This window comes from Neovison vison, chromosome 1 (assembly GCF_020171115.1).
Source record: "Neovison vison isolate M4711 chromosome 1, ASM_NN_V1, whole genome shotgun sequence".
In the NCBI taxonomy this organism is placed as follows: domain Eukaryota; kingdom Metazoa; phylum Chordata; class Mammalia; order Carnivora; family Mustelidae; genus Neogale; species Neogale vison.
The window spans coordinates 199,255,531-199,276,446 of record NC_058091.1 but is presented as its reverse complement, the minus strand read 5'-3'; the positions used below and the strand labels follow the sequence as shown (position 1 = coordinate 199,276,446).

Genomic DNA, 20,916 nt, shown 5'->3' with positions numbered 1-20,916 from the left:
CGGGTGATAAAAATAACCTCCAATTCTTCTCTTTAGGAGCATACAAAATAGTTACATAAACTAAACCATCTTCCTATAAAATAACTCAAAAATTAAGAGAGCATCCCACACAACAATTTGTAACCATCCCATACATTAACATGCTGTTTGCTTCATGTAGGCAACCAAATCAGAAATTCAAGTTACATTTTAAATGGCAACTTTTTTTTGCTCTACTACCAACATTTTAAAGTAGGTCTGTAAGAAGTCTTTTTGGCCTGAATTATTCTGGTACTATAATGGCTCAAATTTTCTTTGCTTTATCCCTTGCTTATTTTACCTCTCCACAATTCTTGATTCCCAGTAGCTTTTCTCACTGATCACATTAGTACCAATATCTAATTTACTTCGGTCTTTGTAGACAAAATGTAACTGACGCTTCTTTAAGGTCATAGTTAACTGATGTCTCTGAAGGTAAACCCAAATACTTTTAGTCACATTCTATTTTCTCTTCAGCGTAAATCCAAATCATGCTTCAGGCGTTTTTTTCTTTCTTTCTTTCTTTTTTTTTTTTTTTTTAAAAGACTGACCCAGAGTAGACTGAGCTTAAGTGTCCTCACACAGTTATGTCCAAAAACTAGTCCTCTATCAGCTGCTGAAGGTCAGCTTAGGTTGCCTGAAGGCTAGGGAGCCCAGCATGGAACAATGGCAGGGAAATAGCGTTCCCTTCATTCCTTAATTCACATGCAAGTGAGGTGCCAATCAAGTGCTGACAAGCATGGAAAAACCAAAATCAAAAGTGGGTAGAGATACACTTTCAAAAGGAGCAGTTTTCACACATTTTAAGTGATTTTTTAGTGGTGGTTGTGAACATATCACTAATAATATGGAAAAGGAAATAAAAGCCAGAAGAAAAATGATAATTTTATATCAGCTAAAATGATTCAATAAAGTAATGAAATAAATTTACTGAAATTGTTTAATGTGTTTTATAAAAAAAGCATCAACACTCTCACTTTGGCTAAAGAAAGAAATCTGAATGCAAATTGATTTACTGAACACTGCAAACATGGAAGGTAAGGTGAGCTGAGATTGGAACTGGGCATTGACAAGTGAAAGCTAACTTCTTTCCGAATATAAGAAAATTTTAAGGTTGCTTGATTTTGTCAAACTACCAGCTAGAAAGACAAGAGCAAGGCACTTTGAAATGACCAACAATGTAAGCAATGGAATCACTTCATTAAAGTGGCTAGTGAAAGACATGATGAAAACCTTAAAAATGTATTGTTTTTAATGACAGTTAATTTTAAAAAATGAGCTTAAATTTGACAACTAATATAATGCAAAACTAAGCTTCATTATTTGTAGACGATTTTCTGAATGAATGTGGTAAATGTGTTTTAGTTATGACTATTTATTCTTTCATATATAAGAGAATTTCTAAAAACAGAAATTTAAGACTTTGTAAATGAAATTTTAATAACTGTAAGTTTTTATATTGAATCTATTTCAATATGCAGAAAGGATAACACTGGACAGATACATTACTTTTTAAAATTCATTACCAATTCATAAAAATAAATAGTTCTTTCCATCTTCCCTTTTGTCTTTAATGACTGAATGCTGAAACTGCTACCAGAGCTGTCTTAACAGCTATTTTTACAAGGATCACAGAAAGTTTAGAGCATTAAAAATTTGGGTTGTTACCATATGGTGATTATAAATGCAGTGAAAAGGATATTTTTAATATCACTTTTCTCATTATTTTAGTAAACTGTATACTGTTTTTATGAGCTTAAGTCCAAGATTTACTGCCATAAAACAAGCATTGGTTTTGAAAATAAACCTCTTATTATAAATACATTTTTCAGGAGAAACTCAACAATTTAAAATAGGATATAATCATAAATGTTCTCAGTTTTCAAAGACAACAATTAGAAAAATATGAAAGTCCCACAAATATTTTGTGCTCTAAACGTAAAAGTAATTTATTTTTAGATATCTATTAGCAGCACATTTAATATTAAGCAATTATACAGAATTTTAATTTAATTAAATGGCAAGATACATTTTATAATATGAGAATATGAGAGTGGTAGAAAAACAAACTCCATGCATTCAAACATGATACTACAAACTAAGACTGCCCCAAAAAGAAGGGGGATGGAAAGAGATAGAGACAAAGAGAGATCGCGAGATTTCAAGAGAGAGGGAGGGAGTACGTAGAGAGCTTTTAAGCAGGAGTAAAATTTTATGATAATTCAAAAACAGTCAAACTTGACTGAAAGGATTTAATGCCCGATGGTACAATGTACTATTGTGACAAAATTCTAAAAGATAATTTAAGATGTCCACAATTCACTTTCTTGTAAAGTTAACATTAAAATTTTGAATCCATGTAAAACAATTTTAAGCATTATACTCATGTTAAAAAATCCTGAGAGAATAAATATTTGCCAACATTTTAAACACTGTGACTTTTCCCCAAAGAATATCAGGGAGAATAGGAAAGAACAGTATTCAACTTTCAGGAGAAAGCAAAGGTTTAAAACCATTTCAATGATTTTGTTGTTTCTTTAACTGTGCTATCTTTTAAAAATCCTTTTGAAATTAAGTAGAAACATAATGGCCTTAAACATATTATTAATCAAGCTTTGTCAAAAATTTATGTAAAACTCCTTAGTGGTTTTAGTTATTGTTATTTGCTTAGCGGAATCTGTATTAGGTCAGGAACCACTTTTTCTTCATTTGCCACCATGTGTGCGCCCCTAATAACATACCCCCATTAAAGTTACTTCACAAAAAGTAGCAAGTATTATGAAGTTGAGATAATCGCCATTAATATTTTCAAACCTAAACAAGGTACATTACATAAAATAGACTTCTCAGTCCTGGTGTTGCCTGACAGATATGTGATGTGCCAGTGGTTATATTATATTCCTCCTCCCATGCATGCACCTCCTGCAGAGACAGCAGACTACAGAAGCTGACCCTTACTGAGACCATCTTGTCTCTCTGACAAAGCTCCTTTTTAACTTCTTACTTACTGGTTACTTCCTGTGATGGAGAAAAACTTTAGCTCAGCTTGTGATAATTTCACAGGCCCTGAGGACCCTGACCCTAATAGCCTCAAGGTCAGAAGTCAAGTCTTGTTCTGAAACATCTGTGTGCTTTATATTAAAGTGGAACAAAAGTAGAGAAATATCCACCAGTGTGTGACAAGAAGGACAGGCAAAATAGGACTGACACACTGGTCATCTGTTACTCTGTCATCTTAAGTTCATTTAAAAAACTATCCAATATTCACTTAAATTCCAAATTTGAGGCACAAAAGGCATTTATGAACTGTCTTAGAGTAAAAAAAAAAGGGGGGGGGTGGGGGAATTTATGTTTTATAGTAATCTGGAATATGGGTAGTCCTGCAGGCTTTCAGACACATTTTAAGTTACTCTACAAAGCCAATGAAATTTCAAGTTTTAAGTAATTTATGGCTTACAAAGAAAATAATAAGGTACATATATATGTTATGTGTGTGTGTATAGATCTATATTTGTAGGGGTTAAAAGAACTGAAAGACAACATTCACAACTAGTATGTTAAAGAGCTATCTTAAAATATCTATTATATATTAAAATAAATAAATGCAGCAGAATTAAAAGTACTTGAGAATAATTTCTAAAAAAGTGAAATCCATTTAATAAAAGGTTTACTTATTTATCGATCTTAAGAGTACATAAGCATTTGTGAAGTTAGGTCAGCTAAGATATTCTCAGGTGTCACTACCAGTTTTATATCTAAATCATGTGGGTGAGCAAGAAGGTATGGGGAGGTTGAAAAGGCCATGAAAATATATTTAATTTCCACAGCAAAGAGAAATGCACACCAAAGTTTTCAAACAGAAGTTAGACAACAATGCTGGTCCTGTTTTTAATGTCCATGTTAGGCTATTTGGATTTAAAATTACCAAATGCACTCTTATCAAATTTGTCACTTTATTATAGCACTGTTACTTCCCTGTAACAGAAGGTTTATGGACATGGAGGCATAAATTTTTCATCAGTGCGTTTTTTGTATTGATTATATCCCATTAGCCACTCATCCTGGCAAAAGGTGTGGCACCTGTAACATTGCATATGATACAGACAAAATTTTTAAATCTTGATAATTTTTTCTATAATGTACACAACCTTCACTCCAAGAATCAGGTTACTTTGAAATGCAAAGATTTTTTACGGCCAAACAATGAACTCCACTTAGCAGATTAATGGAAACCTTCTAATGGTTTAAATACAAATTATATGAACTCTGATCAAGTATCAAGTACTGACTTGTGGAGATAAAAGTTAAACAAAAGAGTCTCCAATATTCAAAAGGTCTCTTGAAATTTTAAACAGTTTACAAATAACACATGCTTCAATAGTTGTACATATAACACAGGAAACATAAGTATCATCAAATCTATGAAAATGCTCTACACTATAGAAATTAAGAAGTAATATGCGAATAAGGAATAGGCAAAAAGCTTTCTGGTTAGCACTGAAAAGCTCTGTCACAATAAAAGAAATAAATACACTCTTCCAAATATTACTGTTTACTCACAATATTTTGTTTTTACCCTTCTTAAAGTAATTTAAGTAATGATATCAATTAAAAGTGAGTGGGGAGGACAAGCTTGTAAAGAGTTTGGGAATTAAAACAGTTACATGTGCACTCACCAGTTCAACGAAAGCAAGTCCTCCATAGCTGTGAGCAACAAAAAACACATTCTCAGCTGCAGACTGAGCTATGAAATGGTCCCACACATAGACTGCATGTTCTTCAGGAGAACCATTTTCCTAGAGAGAAAACAGCTATCATGTATTATGCACTGTGTCTAATTATTATCATAGTAATCAAAAATTAAATTATATGCTTGCTTACATAGCCTAAAAATAAGATGGTTATAGATCATTGAAAATAATATCAATACAAAAGAACTACTACTGAAAATTCAAATAAGAGAATAAATTAAAATATTCAAGTATTAGTAAATTACTGCTAAGCTTAATTGCTACCATGATCTTTGAAACAAAATATTCAAAATAAACATATTTTGAGGGGAAATTGCATTCTGGTATATCTAAGATATTAAAATATATATGTATATACTTGGGAATTGCAAAGCAGTAAGTTACAGTGGTCTTATGATAGAAGGTTTAACACTAAAAAATTCAGCTACATTTCTACATGTGTATCTGAAAATACTTCTATTACAAGAAATATACATCTAAATTATTTGATTTATAAAATTTTAAGTATCTCTATAAGCTAAAAGTAAGCAGAAAATTACTAACAAATATTTTAAGTATCTCGGTAAGCTGAATATAAGCAGAAAATGACTAACAAATATTCTCTATTTAAATTATTTAAAAAAAGACATTTTTGCAAAAGTATTTTCCATACACATTTTATTTGTAGAACTGGGAAAAATCTAAACATATAAACCCGGGGGCTTCCATATTTCCCCTAGCTTGTAAAACCCTAATAAATGTATGCCTCTTGCTTTAATTCTAACAATTCTATAATAATTTCTTTTTGTTATATTTATTTCATTAGTTGACACATGTTGTGGTTAAAGCTAAAACCTGGATAATGTGTGTGGGGGGAGCCCCAAAGAACAAACTGATAAGAACTAAAGATCATGAAAACATTTTGTATGAGTATATCTTTGAAGCTTTAACACCAAAGACTAACTCCCTAAAAATGTTATGGTATTAGACAATGAAGACAATTTATTCACATTTTCCATCTTTGAAATTGTATAATATCCTATTAAGATCCAAAACATGACTTCCCTTGCCACCTAGAAGCTATTGTTCCCTCATGTCTAGTTCTATCCCAAATTTTTCTTCAATGCTCCAAACCCATATATCCAAGTGCTTGATAGTCATTTACTTGTTGATGTCCCACAGATATTTCAACCTCAACCAGTTCAACACTGCACTAGAAATTTCCTCTACAAACCTAAGTCACCACCTTTGCTCCCCACTTTCAGGCAATATCTGGGCATTTTTTATTGTTCTCTTGCTCAAATTCTACATATAATCAATCATTAAAATCTCACTGATTTTGTCCCCAGCTGTATCCTAAATTCGACCACTTCTCTCTGTTCTCATTCCCTCTGGCTTAGCTCAAGCCATTATCATTTCACAAGTGAATGACTACAATGGTTCCCAGCCCATTTTTACTGCCTTTAGGATTGCCTATGTAAATGTTCTAATTCTGTAGCAGGAATGAACTTCTAAAATGCAAATATGAACATGCTGCCAAGTTACTCACTTCTTCTTAGATGCTTCAAAGCGGAATCATTGCCCTCAAGATCGAGTTCAAACTTAATATGGCATTTAAGACCTTTCATAATCTGGCTTCTACCTTTGACTGCATCTCTTACCACTGCTCTGCAATATAAGGTGATCCAAAAGGCACCCTTTTCCCCCAGGAGGAGATCACAGAGAACACTCTCTGTGTTCTAACTGCAGGGAACAACTTCCAGTAAGCTAATTGTGCCAAACTTTCTTTTCTCTGTGCTATTTCCTTTGTTTAGAAAGTGAGTCCTGTGCTCTGCCCTCACTTCACCCTGCATAATTTCTACTTCTTTTTCAAACTCAAACAAGACATCAACTTTTGTCAAAAGTCTTCCCTATCACCCCCAAGGCTGGGTAATGTCCTACAACGTCTTGTGCATGCTCCCATTATAATGAATAATTTGTATTGTAATTGCTTGTTAGATTATCAAAGTCTTGAGGCCAAGAGCTCTGCCTTGTTCATTAAATCATTAAATTAGTGTAATAAATAAATGATGAAAATACAACATTTATCTTCAGGATGATTGCTTACAACCTTGTAGTCATATACTAAAATACAAATATTTTAAAGAAACCTATTAATAACATACATATGAAATTACCCACAGTTAAAGTATATAAAATAAATAAAAGAAGGATAATTGGAAAGAAATCCATGTAGGGTATTTTTGGCTTTAATAATTTAGCTTCCATTAGTTTAAAAAGTAGGAAATGGTTATCATAAAAATCAGCATAGTGGTTAACTTTAGGGACGAGAGACAGAGTTGTGAACAGGAAAAAGACTTCTACTGGCTGGCAGTGTTGCATTTCTTGACTGGAGTAGCAGTTACACAGATGTATTCTTTAAAGTTACAGTCAAACCGACTAATACAAACTTAGCACTTTTCTGTACATGTATGTAGAGAGACCACAGAATTTACTACACAAACTTTTAAGAGTGAAGAAAGATACTATTAGTTATTGTATGAGAAGAACAAGTCTAAACTGGGATTACCCAGAGAAAATGCACACATCTGGTCACCCTAACTGTATTTTACAAAGAAAGAAATGTAAAAACAAAACAGGAAGCAGATAACAAAAGTTCCACCTGCTGAGAGTAGGTAGAACTAACTAGCTTACATAACTTAATGTATCTAAACATCTTTCTTTATATGGAGAGAATAAAAACATGAAGGAGATTACTCTGTTCCCATTAGGCTTTGTGCTAGTAATAAAGATGTAAGGATGATGAAAAGTAAGCCATGATTCTGGCCTTTAATGTGTTTGTAATTTTATAAGAATGTTAACACTTAAAGTTATAAGGCAGACTGTCTCGTCATCCAGTCCAATGGACCTATAATAAATCTATACTATCTGCCCTCAGTGAGGTCCTCCCTGCTTTCCTTTCAAGGAAGAAACAATTCTTCCTTGACACCGTTGAGACCCAATCTGTCCCATCCTTTCTATTCCCAGATCACTTTGGGTCCTCCTACAAGATGTCTAACTACTCTCATTTCTAGTAGATTTTTCCCTTTACTGTGTTGCCAGATCTATCTTTTGGAAGCCTGGCCCCGATCAACCACGCTCCAGCCCTAAAAGCCATTTACTGAACTGGTCCCCAATGTGTACAAAATAACTGGAACTCTTAGCCAACATCTCCTCTAAATCTACCTTTCAAGCCTTCCTTCTCACTATTTCCAGGAAGCTTATTCATACTCCAGAAAGATCTGGGTTACACATTAATATAGATGGTTACCAACTTAACAATGGTTTGACTTAATGATTTTTTTTGACTTTACAATGGTACAAAAAAATATGTATTCAGTAAAAACTATACTCCAAATTTTTTTAAAAGATTTTTATTTTATTTATTTATTTGAGAGAGAGACAGTGAGAGAGAACATGAGCGAGGAGAAGGTCAGAGGGAGAAGCAGACTCCCCATGGAGCTGGGAGCCTGATGTGGGACTCGATCCTGGGACGTCAGGATCATGACCTGAGCCGAAGGCAGTCGTCCAACCAACGGAGCCACCCAGGCGCCCTATACTCCAAATTTTGAACTTCTATCTTTTTCTCAGCTAGCAATCTGTAGTACAAGACTCTGTCATGATGCTGGGCAGCGGCAGTGAGCCACAGCTCTGTTGGCCACACAATCACTAGGGTAAATAACCAATACACTCAACAACCATTCTGTATCTATACAACCTTCCTGTTTTTCACTTTCAGTACAGTATTTGAAAAATTATACTTTACTATAAAATATAAAACATATACATACGTTTATAAAATTATAAAAAAGCTTTGTATTACATGATTTTGCCCAAGTCTAAGTTAACATATCCTGATCATGTTTAAAGTGGGCAAGACTAAGCTATGATGTTCCGTAGGTTAGGTGCATTAAATGCATTTTTGATTTACGACATTTTCAACTTACAGTAGGGTTTACTGAGATATAACTCAACTGTATGTCACAGAAGAGCTTAGTCTGAAAACCCTAGACAAAGCTCTACCATGAAATTCAGTCTGGGATCTCATGGTACAGCTCAGATTAGGCAAAACTTAAAAACAGAGAACACATCCAAGGTAGTAAGCAGTTCAGTAATTCATATATGAAGTGATAAAGACTATAAATACTACTCAGGGTGACAGCAGAGTGAATGCAAAAGAAGGGACAGAATGAGTCATTATAAAGGAAGAATCAGCAAAACTTTGTGACTCATAGGATATGAGGGAAATTGCCAATGAGGCCAAAGGACCCATCTGTGAGTAATGGAGAGCTAAGAACCAACAGTTCTTTCCACCATTCACAAATAAGACTACTGTTTTCAGAGATTAGTATCATAGCTGAGTCTTTCCCTCAACATCTATGGAGTGAATACCTGTTAAGAGTGGCCTGTCAGCAGTAAGAAAAAGAAAGCTCAAGTATCCATGTGCCCCAAGTGCTTAAAAATTTTCAGCCTGGTTTTAAGGTTATCATATTACTCTCTAGCTTTAGATTTTAAAACCAACTGTTCTAAGAACTGAGATGCAACAAAAAAAATGCCTACAATACCCAGTTAAGAGGGACCATCTATGGTCACGACTAAACAATTACACAAGACTATTCTGAACCACACCTGCCATCTATCGACCCCTAAAATATATAGGGAAGCACCATTCCTTTTTAGTGGGAGCCTTGTAGCAGCTCCTGTAGCAGACCAGACAGCCTTCCAAGAGTTACTGTCTTTGGACCATAGAATATTAATTTGGTAGGGAGTCAGACTCACCTTAGGCAGATCCAAGAGTTATCCTGCCTTAGAAGTCTTATATCACACAGAAACTAATAACCTCTTCCAAGCATAGGCTTCCAGGATCCCTGCCTGTAAGGGACATGCCCAATTACAAGAGTTATTAGCCTCAGGGAAGATCAAAGCTTTGGCATTTATAATCCGTTATAATTTCCTCTAATTCAGAAGCACTTTATCAATCAGGGGTCGTTTTCTACCATAGGCAATGTTCCCTAGCAACTGTGCACTTACTGTAGATGCTACAGTATGCTTCCAAGAATCCCCTTAGTTATACAGTACTCATTTCTGGAGTTGTTGCAAGTGTTAGCAGCTGATAGCTTTAGATGAGGCATACTCTAGGAACTGTTCTCAGCCAAAGAAAGTTATCTAGCTTGAAGTTACAATCCCATTTCTGGGGCAACTTACACCCCATGATGGGTCAAAATGACATGGATCTTATGTAAAGGCTCTAGCTCTTGCCTCAAGGCAAGACATCTCTGAAAAGCCATCTCAGATCCAGAGATTCACATGGAGTTAGATGAGGCCTTTGTTGCTACTGTACTGCAATTCAACCTCTTCTGCCAAACTCTATTTTTTAAACTCTCCTACAGGTGCTGATTCCAAGAGAACTCCCCAACAAACTTCCTACATGCACCTTCAGAATTTATTTCCTGGGAAAACCAATTTAAGATACCACCTTACCAGGCTTCCAGGGATACAGAGCTAGAAAGTTAACTAAAGATCAAATTCTCATGTAGAAGGGGAGAAGATTTTGCTAACTTTTGACCCACAATATCTTATAAGAAATATAGAGAAAATATACATCTATTTATATATATTATTAACCTGCTTATGTTTAAAACTACTGAAAAATATTGTTGGCTCAAGTTTACCTGTCACTTCTACTATTAGCCGGTTAGCTTAAACTGAATCCCATACAATTTCCCTGGTTCTTCTCTATCTTGCTATTTCTTTAATCTGCCATGTCACTTCTTCCTTCCTTCTAGAATATAAGCAATTAGAAGGTAGATTCTCTTTTGGATAAAAAGTATAATATTACACTGTATATTAACCAACTTGAATTTAAATAAAAACTTTAAGAAAGATATTATTTAAAAAAAACACGTGATAAAGGAGATAAATCTTGGCTATAAAAGAGTTGCCTTTCAAATGTGACTACTTCCCAAAGCTTTCACAAAATTATAGTTTTCTACAATTCACTTATTAAGAGAGCCAGATCCCACCATTTTAAGATAAAAGAAATTCTGCCAAATATTTGCTGCCCCCTACAATAGTTAAGCACAATAGTGGTAGCACAGGAAGTAATAAATTTAGAGTGGTTTTTACCATATAGTTCTTACATACTGTATTACTAAAATCCAACTTTTATGAATGAGATGACAGTGTTCTTAGGTAAATTTGTGTCATTTCCAAACTGCAGCCCACACTATGTCCACAGCCATTACACATGTACAAACCATAATCCAGACACTGTGTATTACTAGCACTGTTTTTGGAAACCAAACACATTTCAATAAGAAAGACTACCTGATACGCTTCAATTACAGAAATGCAAGCATACTAAATCTTCTCCATAGGTTTTTCCATGAATTTCACACCAGAGGTCATTTTGTATTGATTAGCTTCAAGTTGGATGAATTTAGAATATATAAAGACACAAAGCACATGAAAAGAAAAGCAGCTAATCTGTTAATTAGAGTTTGCTGGTGGCAGAATGCATAGGATATTTACACTGTGGAACTGGGCTGTACTCAGAGTACAGGTTGGATTTCCTCATGTACTCTTGTCATCATTAATTGTAAAATGCCAAACAGAAGTGATGCACTAACCAAAGCCTTATCACGTATGCCAGATTCTACTACCTAGGCATTGCAAGGTCTGCATTTATGATGGACTACCTGAGCTGATAACACATGGAATTATCTAAACAACATTTGCATATTTGTGTAATTATTTTCTAAGGTTAATTAGCTCCTGTAAAGCATTTCGCCCTTTGAGACTGCTTACAGTGACAGGTTCACATATTTTCTGAACCATTGCCAAATTTGACAGATTTTTTTCTTCAGCTAACCTGTTGCTACAAAGTTATAAAATGAATGCTCCTAAAATACATACTTTAAACTCATAACAGATATTAGAAAAAGTAAAATGAAAGCTTAATGAATTTGAAAGTTTGTTCATTGATTTGTTTATTTTTTGAAGATTTTATTTATTTGACAGAGAAAGACACAGTGAGAGAGGGAACACAAGCAGGGGAAATGGGAGAGGGTGAAGCAGGCTTCCCACTGAGCAAGGAGCCTGACATGGGCTTGATCCTAGGACCCTGGGATCATGACCTGAGCCAAAGGCAGATGCTTAACAAGTGAGCCACCCATGTGCCCCAAATTTGAAAGTTTTTAAAGTGTCCAATGTTAAAGCCAAAATGTCAAGATTTTTTTCTTAATTTCATATAAACCCTTCTGTGATTATGTTGGTAAGCATATCTATGAAGAAAATTATGAATACTAAAATCTAGCATTCTGGGTGTTAAACTAGCACATAACCTATGTCACTACTTTTAGTTGAGTCATGGACGTCACACATACATACACTCCCACCACCACACACAATCCTCAGCTCTTTCACTGATTTGCTACTTACACTGAAAACATCAACCAGAAAAAGAACACTTACAGAAAATCTAAACTTTTTTTTACAGCAAAATTTACAAATCAAAGGGTGTTCTTTTACAAAGCTAAGACTTTCATTAGGTAAAATGTAATCTCACAAAATCTAAATGGAGGCAGAAAACTCATATCAAATGGATTTCTGAGGATGCAAAAATGTACATTACCATCTTTTACCCAACTAACCCATAGGTACAAGATGAAAGAAAATTTGTATTTTTAAAAACTGGCCAATATGGTACCTTCTAGAAGAAATGAAACACAAACACCATCTGAGACTAGAAAGATACACACAAGGAAATTATATGCTTTAGCTTTAGCTTTTAGATGATTCTGCTAACTCCTCTGTACATAAACAAACTATAAATTGTACATTAGTAGAGAACATTTATAAGAATAGCTATGTATAAAATATATTTTATGTTACATGAGTTATACTTTAATTTCAATCCATTTAAGTAATTAGGACTAAAAATTTATCTTCATTTGGCATATTTTAAATGTGTGATCTTTAAAAAATAGTGTATGCATTTATGTTTAACAGTGATTAAAGGACTAGGGGTATACAGGAATGCATAAAAACAAATGCTATAGCATACATATGATAAAAACATCTTCAAAAATAAAACACCATTATTTTGTTTCTAAATACTAAATTGATCCATATGAAGCACCGCTATTAGAGGCATTCTTAACCTTAAAAAGTGGCAATTTTTGATAGACAGCTGATAGACAGCTATCAATCTTAAAAGGCAGATTCAAGACTATGTTACTTGTCAATATGGCTACATTAATAAATTATAAATGGCTATGAACAGAATGAAGATAACTGACAAAAGATCAGTATTCAGAACTGTATAAAACATATTTGAATTTCACATATCTCAAGCTTAACATGTCCAAAATTAAAATCTGAATTGGTTTCTTGACTCCTCATACCTGTTTTCTTTCAGTCTTTCTCATCTTGCTAAGTGGTACCTCCACCCACCCAGTTGTTCAAGCCAAAACTCTGGAAGTCATTCTTGATGTTTTTCCATTCTCCTATCTCTCATATTTATCAAATTCAATCTATCCTCCAAAATGTTTCTAGAATTCATAAACTTCTCCTAATTTCCATTCTTACTATCTCAGCACCAAGTTATCACCATATTTTGCACAGGACAAAACCACTTAAACTGGCTATATGCTCTCCCTCATTTAATGTTTATAATGATATTATGAATAGATACTCCAAATATCCAAGTTTCCAGAGAGTAATTAATTTGCCCAATGTCATACAACTTGCCAGATTGCCAGTTAACCTGTCTGGTTCTAGCATCTGAACTCTTATGCTATATTATCTTACCACCTATCCTTTTAAATCATACTGGGCTGACATTAACCTTATTTTGTTGTTTTTGAAAATCTGGTTCAATATGAAGCTTAAACAATAATTACCTAACAAGAAGTTAGTAAAAAATAGATAAGCAAACAATTACGGCCCATTATTTATGGAGATGGTGCCAAATGCTTTATGACTGGGCCATAATTGCCATAAAATAGGGGTAACCTGAAATGGGAGGCAGCCAGAGCTGGTAGGATACTTAGATTCCAAAACTATGCTATTAATGATTCTACTCACTCTAATAAATTTAGGCTTTCTTCTTTTAGTGCAATCTATAGTGCAATCATAGTAATGCTTTCACAACCTCTATTAAGGCAGGCGCAGATCTAAATACTTTATAAATGGTAACTCATTTAATCCAGACAACAATCCTATGAAATAGGTACTGTTATTATCCCCATAATTAGATGAACAGGCAAAGAACAATTAAGAAACTAACTCAAGAAAACTGCTAGTATATGGCAGAGCCAGAGTGCAAACCTACGTAGTCTGATGCCCATATATGTAATATTAGTCACTGTGTACTGTATTGCTGAAGTACATTTAATATCCTTCCCTCTATGTAAGCATAACCAAAGTCACTGCTTTGCAGCAATGAACCAAATGGCCAAGGGCTTTTAAGAAAAAGGGACAAGAGTGTTGCTTATATATATAACACATACAGGTTCATATGAAAAAAGAAATGAAAAAGCTTGTTTTCTGAAAGTTAAACATATTCTTCTTTTTTGAATAGCTTCTGCCATCTTATGAGAGAGAAACTGAGCTTAAGAACTATTCTTAATTTTCTGCCATCTATTCATCTACAACAAAGAAAAACGCTAAGTGAAAGAAGCTAGACAAAAAAGACTACATATTATATGAATCGACTGATGGGAAATTCTAGAAAAGCCAAAACTATAGTGTTAAAATGTACCTTAGCAGTTGGCAGTGTCAAAAGCTGGAAAAGAGGAAACTGACTGCCAAAAGACACAAAAGAAAGGTTTTTGGGATTATGGAAATTATTTTCTACCATGACGGTAGTGATAGTTACCCAATGACATACACTTATCAACCACATCTAACTGTATATTTAAAACTGGCACAATTTACAGTATCTAAATCATATCTAGTAAAGTTGGCCAAAAAAAAAGGGGTAAATCTTTTTTCCTAAACACAGTTCATGAAACCTACTGTAAATAAAGTTTTATTATAACACAGCCATGCCCACTTGTTTATGTATGATCTATGGCTGCTTTTGCCTTACAACAGTGGAGTTCAGGAGTTGTGACAAAGTCCACATAGCCTGAAAGTTTAAATTAGTTAAACTCACCAGCTTTTAAAGAAAGTCTGTCAACCCTTGCTCTAAATTCTTATGATCTCAGTTCCAGCTTAGAACAGCAAATTAAACATCGATAACTGTCAGCACTCTCTCTCTAAACCCACAAAAACTATAGTAAAAGTTTTTTTTTTTTTTTTTTTCTTACAAAGACATAATTCCATAAGGCCTAGGAGGAAAAGGCAGGGGAGAAAACACTATGACATTTTGGAAGATAGAGAGCAGACAGAAGAATGGTAACCAATTCAGCAGATCTATGAAAGTCAAATCCCAAACTGGCCATAAGGGAAGCTGAGTATCAATTCCATTTATGCTGCAAAATTCTCCAAAGCACAGGGATAGGATTCTAGGAACCTCAGGACTGAAGGAAAGTAGGATATATGTGCTGAAATGAGGCTTCCTGAAAGTAGTTGTTTTCCCATCTTCCCTTCCACACACTTTAGTAAATCTCTTTATACATCCTGAACAAGAGAGATTTTGAAATGGGTTTATCATTAACATATGCAAACTGAATGTAGAATGCGGTGATGTGCTTTCTTTCTCTTCCCCCAACCTTCATCCCTTCTAGACCTCCAGACTGTATTATGCAGTCAGATTCTCAGTCTTCAGGCAGAAGACCAAGGGACTCTTTGAGAAATCAAACCAGGCTGACTACACTAAAAGTTCTAAAGACAAAAATGAAGAGAAAGGCAAATACATGATCTCACTTACATGTGAAATCTAAAATAAGTGATCTCACTTAAATGTGAAATCTAAAATAACAACAAACCCTCCCAAAATTCAACTCATAGAAAAAAGAGAATTAACTGATGGTTGCCAGGGGTTGGGGTTGGGGGAAATGTGTGAAGGTGGTCAGAGGGTACAGACTTCCAGTTATAAAATGAGTAAGTTCTGGGCATGTAATAAACAGTATGATCACGACAGTTAACAATACTATATAGTATGTTTGAAAATTGCTAAAAGGGTAGGTTTAAAAGTTTTCCCCATCAAAAACAAACAAACAAACAAATAAACAAAAGGTGTAACTAAGTGAGCTGATGAATGTGCTAACTTTATTGTGGTTATCACTTTGCAATGTATACATACATAAAATCACTATGTTGCATACCTTAAACTTACACAATTGTTATATTTTAATTACATCTCAATAAAGCTAAAAAACATTCCAGCACACCCAGAGAGAGAGAGAGAGAAAGAGAGAGAGAGAGAGAGAGAGAAATTGGTGGGGGGAGGGGTGGGCATGTTGGAAAAATTCTTAGCAACCAGACTATTCAGACTGCCTACAGTGAAGCTTGAATGTCATAAGCCCCATCCTTATGCTTACAGGTTTCAATCAGCTTTTTAATGCCCACTAATAAACAAAAACAGCCTGCCAAACAGCATTAGACATATGAAGAGTCTACAATACAAAATATTCAGACCAGAATAAATAGAAAAAACCAATTTGGAAGAAACTGAAACTTTGATGAAAGAAGAAAATTTCAGAAACACTACCATTATCTTTAGAGAGATCAGAGAAGATAGTACATGCATAAAACAAGTGTATTATTAAAGAGAAATATTCAAAAAATAAAGAGTTTTTACAAATTAGAAGCAAAACACAGGAAAAACCTGATAGAGGAATTAGGTGATTAATTAAGGAAATCTCCTAGAAGCAAAAGATATAAAAAAGAAAAGTAGTAAGTCCAATGATAAAGTGTAAGAGATTAATTGTCCAAAACAGTTCTAAAAAGAAAAAGATAAAACACAAGGGAAGAAATCAACAACAAAATATTTAAGAACATTTCCCAGAACACTAGCTGCTAGAATGAAAAGGCTGACAAAGTACTCAGTACTTTGGATGAATGGAGATCTATATAAAGGTATGTCACTGTGAAATTTAGAATCCAAGAATAAAGAGAAGATTCTGTAAGTGTTAAAAAAGAAAAATGATTAGGATTCAGAACAATTCTAGAATTTTCAGTAACAAAAGAATCAAGAACATGATAAAAAAAAGAAGTCTTCAAAATTCAAAAGGAAAATAATATCCAACTTACAATTCTACAGCCAGCCAAAATATCATCAAATAGAAGAATAAGGTAAAAACATTTTCAGACACACAAAAATGAAAAAAATTGTATCTCATTACTCTCTTCTGAAGAAACAACTGGAAGATATGCTCTTTCAAAGTAAGAAATAAACTAGAAAAAAAATGAAGACATGAACTATAGGAAATAGAAGAAATAAGAAAGTGACAAAAGGAATCTTCAACAAAATGCTGAAGGAAGATTCCAGGGTGATAGTGGGCAACCAGACTAGGGGATAGTAGTGCAACTTAAGAGACAGATACGCTGAGGACTGTCATAACCATGACCTCCACTACTACCACGTCATCATCCTAAGATATAATGACCTAATGAGTCTGACTTAGATCTCTGTTTGTATACATAACACTGATGAGACTGTCTCACGTTCATGCTCTTTTGCTGTTTCAGCTGAGGACACCAAATATAGCGCACAAAAAGCATTCTATTTTCACTAAATTAGGAGCTAGCAGTAGACCATGGGGAGCTGAGAAATAGGAAATACTACAGTAGCAGCCTCCTTCTAGACATTCTTCTGCTACTTTTCTAGATGCTAAATGCTCCAACAATGGAAAGCCAAGTTTTTCAAGACTACATTCTTCCTTGGCTTTCCTATAAAAGGGCTATGGTAAATGTTGAGGGAAGCTGAGGTCATAGCACAGGTAAACTATATGTTCAGCTTATCTTGTACTAAGGGCTTTCATCTAGTATGAACAGTATTTCCTTTCCTTAAACACCTACACCTGTGCTTATTGCTCAATATTTCAAGTTGAACAACACATTACTTATGAATACATATAGTAATGGTGGGAGTTTTATTGCGATGTACTACCTAGTACCCCAAACCCTACCCCCCACAAAGTCGAAGAATTCATTATCCCATCTGCTTTGAGTGTTGATGGCTGACAACTCTTGCAGCCAAACCACTCACTCTTGCCACTGGTTTCAGGGGAAGAGAACCAACATGCCATGGTTATGTCTCCTTCTAGGAGGGCAAATTCTTCCAATGGCTGATTAGTGCTGGTTCCCTTGTCCCAATTTGGCAGAACGATCTTTGATCCCTGTGAGGGCCAACTATGATTCCTTCAATTCCCTACGGGTGTTCACGCTGAGAATAATCTCCAGTAAATTTCCTACTGGCTCATTAGATAATTATGCTCATCTCTCTATTAGTCTGCTTCTAAGGGAATATGATCTATGATAGTTGGTTCCATTGAACAATTTGAAAAAGGCTGACTCTAAGGTAGAAATTGTGGAGCTGAATTTGCTGCCCACTGGTTAGCTGTAACAAGACCTCAATGCCTGTAGTAAGTGGAACATTGATAGCCCTGACATACAGTAGCAGTGCAACCACTCAAAACTTTCATCAATAATGAGCTGGAAGTATATAGTGGTAGAAAGGAATACACCAGCAGGTATATGTATTGGCATTGAAAAGTATATCATTAATAAGGACTATAGAATTGGATGGCCATTTCCAAGGGCAATAGACGCTTTGGGGTGGGGGTAAGTCAAAGGCTGAGAGTGATTAATGAGCACAAAACAGTGAAAGCCAGAGAACATCCTTAGCAGCATATGAAGAGACTCTCACCTTCTACAGTAGGAAGGCCAAAGAATCTAAGGTGTAGACCCAGTACTTTTGTAATGGAAGTAGAGCTCCAGAGAAAGCTGGACTCTTACATGTGCAATATGGGGTTAGAGCCCTAATTCACAAGGACTGGGACCTTGAGACATTTGAGTGGAAGCATCTGAATCTCTTAAATCCTGATTCCCCTAAACCTTCACGGGGCCTGCAGAAGTAGACCAGGCTTTGGAGTTAAAAGCTAGTACATGCTTGAAGATGATGCAGAAGCCACTGCCTTTGCTAGACAACATGTGCTTCTTTGACCTCTCCACTCTCACTTCTGCTTCTGACCCTAGCCCAATAACCAGAAAAAAGTTACAGTATACCTTAGCCAGGGAAGTGTTTCCTCCTAAGAGAGGAAAGGGACAAAACCATGAAGGAGTTGCAGGGCTTAATCAGTACTTACAGGCAGGAGGAAGGGAAGTGCAGATGCTGGATCAAGGAGGACAGGGCATTCACTTGGATAAGGAGAGTTTATCAATACATACTTTCTCAGAATAGAGGATTTAACACTGTGGGAGGCCGCAATAAGGCTTGAGACGAGCACCAAACCAGGCCCTGACTTGTGCCTCCTTTAAAGTCCGAACAACCTAACAAAAGGTTTAGGATGGGAAAAGTTGAGTAGTACTGAGAAAGGGTCTGTGCTATGTGTTTTGCGCTTGCCTACGGGACTTCCCACACGCTTGCTAAACAAATGAGAACAATTTGGTTGGGGTCAAAAGTTCATTGCTGGTCCTTGTTGCCCTAGTACAGCCCATTAATTACTTCAGGTTTGCTGTATCAATACAGAACAACTGTACTGGCATCAGCCATTTGGCATCACGAGGTCTGCTTATAGTTAAGTGTGAAACTTATTATGGGAACTCGTGGTTGTTTAACTAGATGCAGGTGTATTGCTTCTATTATCACTATATATATGGCCTTAGTGCTTTGAATAAACTTAGCACTGTTGGACATCCTCCTCAGTGCTCCTCCTGCCCCCATCTCTTTGTGTCTTAATTTCTTTTCACCATCCTCTTACCCTCATGTTCCTGGTCGATTCGTCGCACCGGCTGTGACATAACACATGTCTAAATTTTCTATTGCTGCACTAACATATTACCACAAACTTAATGGCTTAAAACAACACAAGTTTATTATCTTATACTCCTGTATTGTATGTCAGAAGTCTGACAGGGGCTACAAACAAAGTGTCTTTCCTAAAGGTTTTTGTTTTGTTTTGTTTTTTAATTAAAAAAAAAAAATATTTATTTATTTATTTTAGTGGCGGTGGTGCAGAGGGGGAGGGAGAAACTCAAACAGACATCATGCTGAGCATGGAGCTGGATATGGGGCTTGAGCTCAAAACCCTGAAACTATGACCTGAACTGAAACCAAGAGTTGGGTACTTAATCTTCTGTGCCACCCAGATGCCCCTCCTTTCTGAAGATTTTAAAAATCCATTTGCTTGCCTTTTCCAGTTTCTAGAGGCTACCCTCTTGGCTTACAGTTCCTGTCCTCCATCTTAAAGCCAGCAGCCTTGCATCTTTCTGACCATGCTTCCAGAGTCCTATCTCCTTCTCTGACTCTTATTTTTGCTTCCCTCTTCTCCTTTTTTTTTTAAGATTTTATTTATTTATTTGAGAGAGAGAGACAGTGAGAGAGAGCATGAGCGAGGAGAAGGTCAGAGAGCGAAGCAGACTCCCCATGGAGCTGGGAGCCCGATGTGGGACTCGATCCCGGGACTCCAGGATCACGCCCTGAGCCGAAGGCAGTCGTCCAACCAACTTAGCCACCCAGGCGTCCCCCTCTTCTACTTTTAAGAACTGTTATGGTAACACTGGATTATGATTAATCCAGGACAATCTCCCCATTTTAAGGTCCTTAATGTTAATCACACCCACAAAAAATTTTTTTGCCATGTAAAGTAACACAGTCTCAGATTCCAAGGATTAGAATGTGGCTATTTCTGGAGACCATTATTGCCTACCACAACATCTTAGCATGAATCCTTAGAGACGGGGATAATTCCTTGGTAGGCTCACTCTTAGAAGCTTGCAGAAAGGAATGACCTATACTAAGTGAAGACCTTGTGTTACATTATTACTCACCACTGAGTGTCCATCACCAAAGAAGCAATAAACAATCAAGAAGACAAAAACGCTCAGCCGGTTTACATCTGTCCGACAATGACACTGGCTAACTCAGAGCTGGCACAATCAGTGCTTGAATGGAGAAGCCGGAGTGGCAAGGGTAGATGTGATGCATAGGCTCACAAGCATGCATGCATTTCACTCA

General features: G+C 35.6%; 1 protein-coding gene across 2 annotated transcripts in view; it reads right to left on the bottom strand.

Moving 5' to 3' along the window:
• The window catches only part of FAM172A (family with sequence similarity 172 member A), a 434,833-nt gene that overhangs the window by 188,665 nt on the left and 225,252 nt on the right, over positions 1–20,916 (bottom strand). For both annotated transcript variants that reach the window (XM_044265562.1, XM_044265569.1), the window contains one exon: positions 4,695–4,814. In XM_044265562.1, coding sequence (XP_044121497.1) covers positions 4,695–4,814 — 120 coding nt within the window. The remainder of the gene's footprint in view (positions 1–4,694; positions 4,815–20,916) is intronic.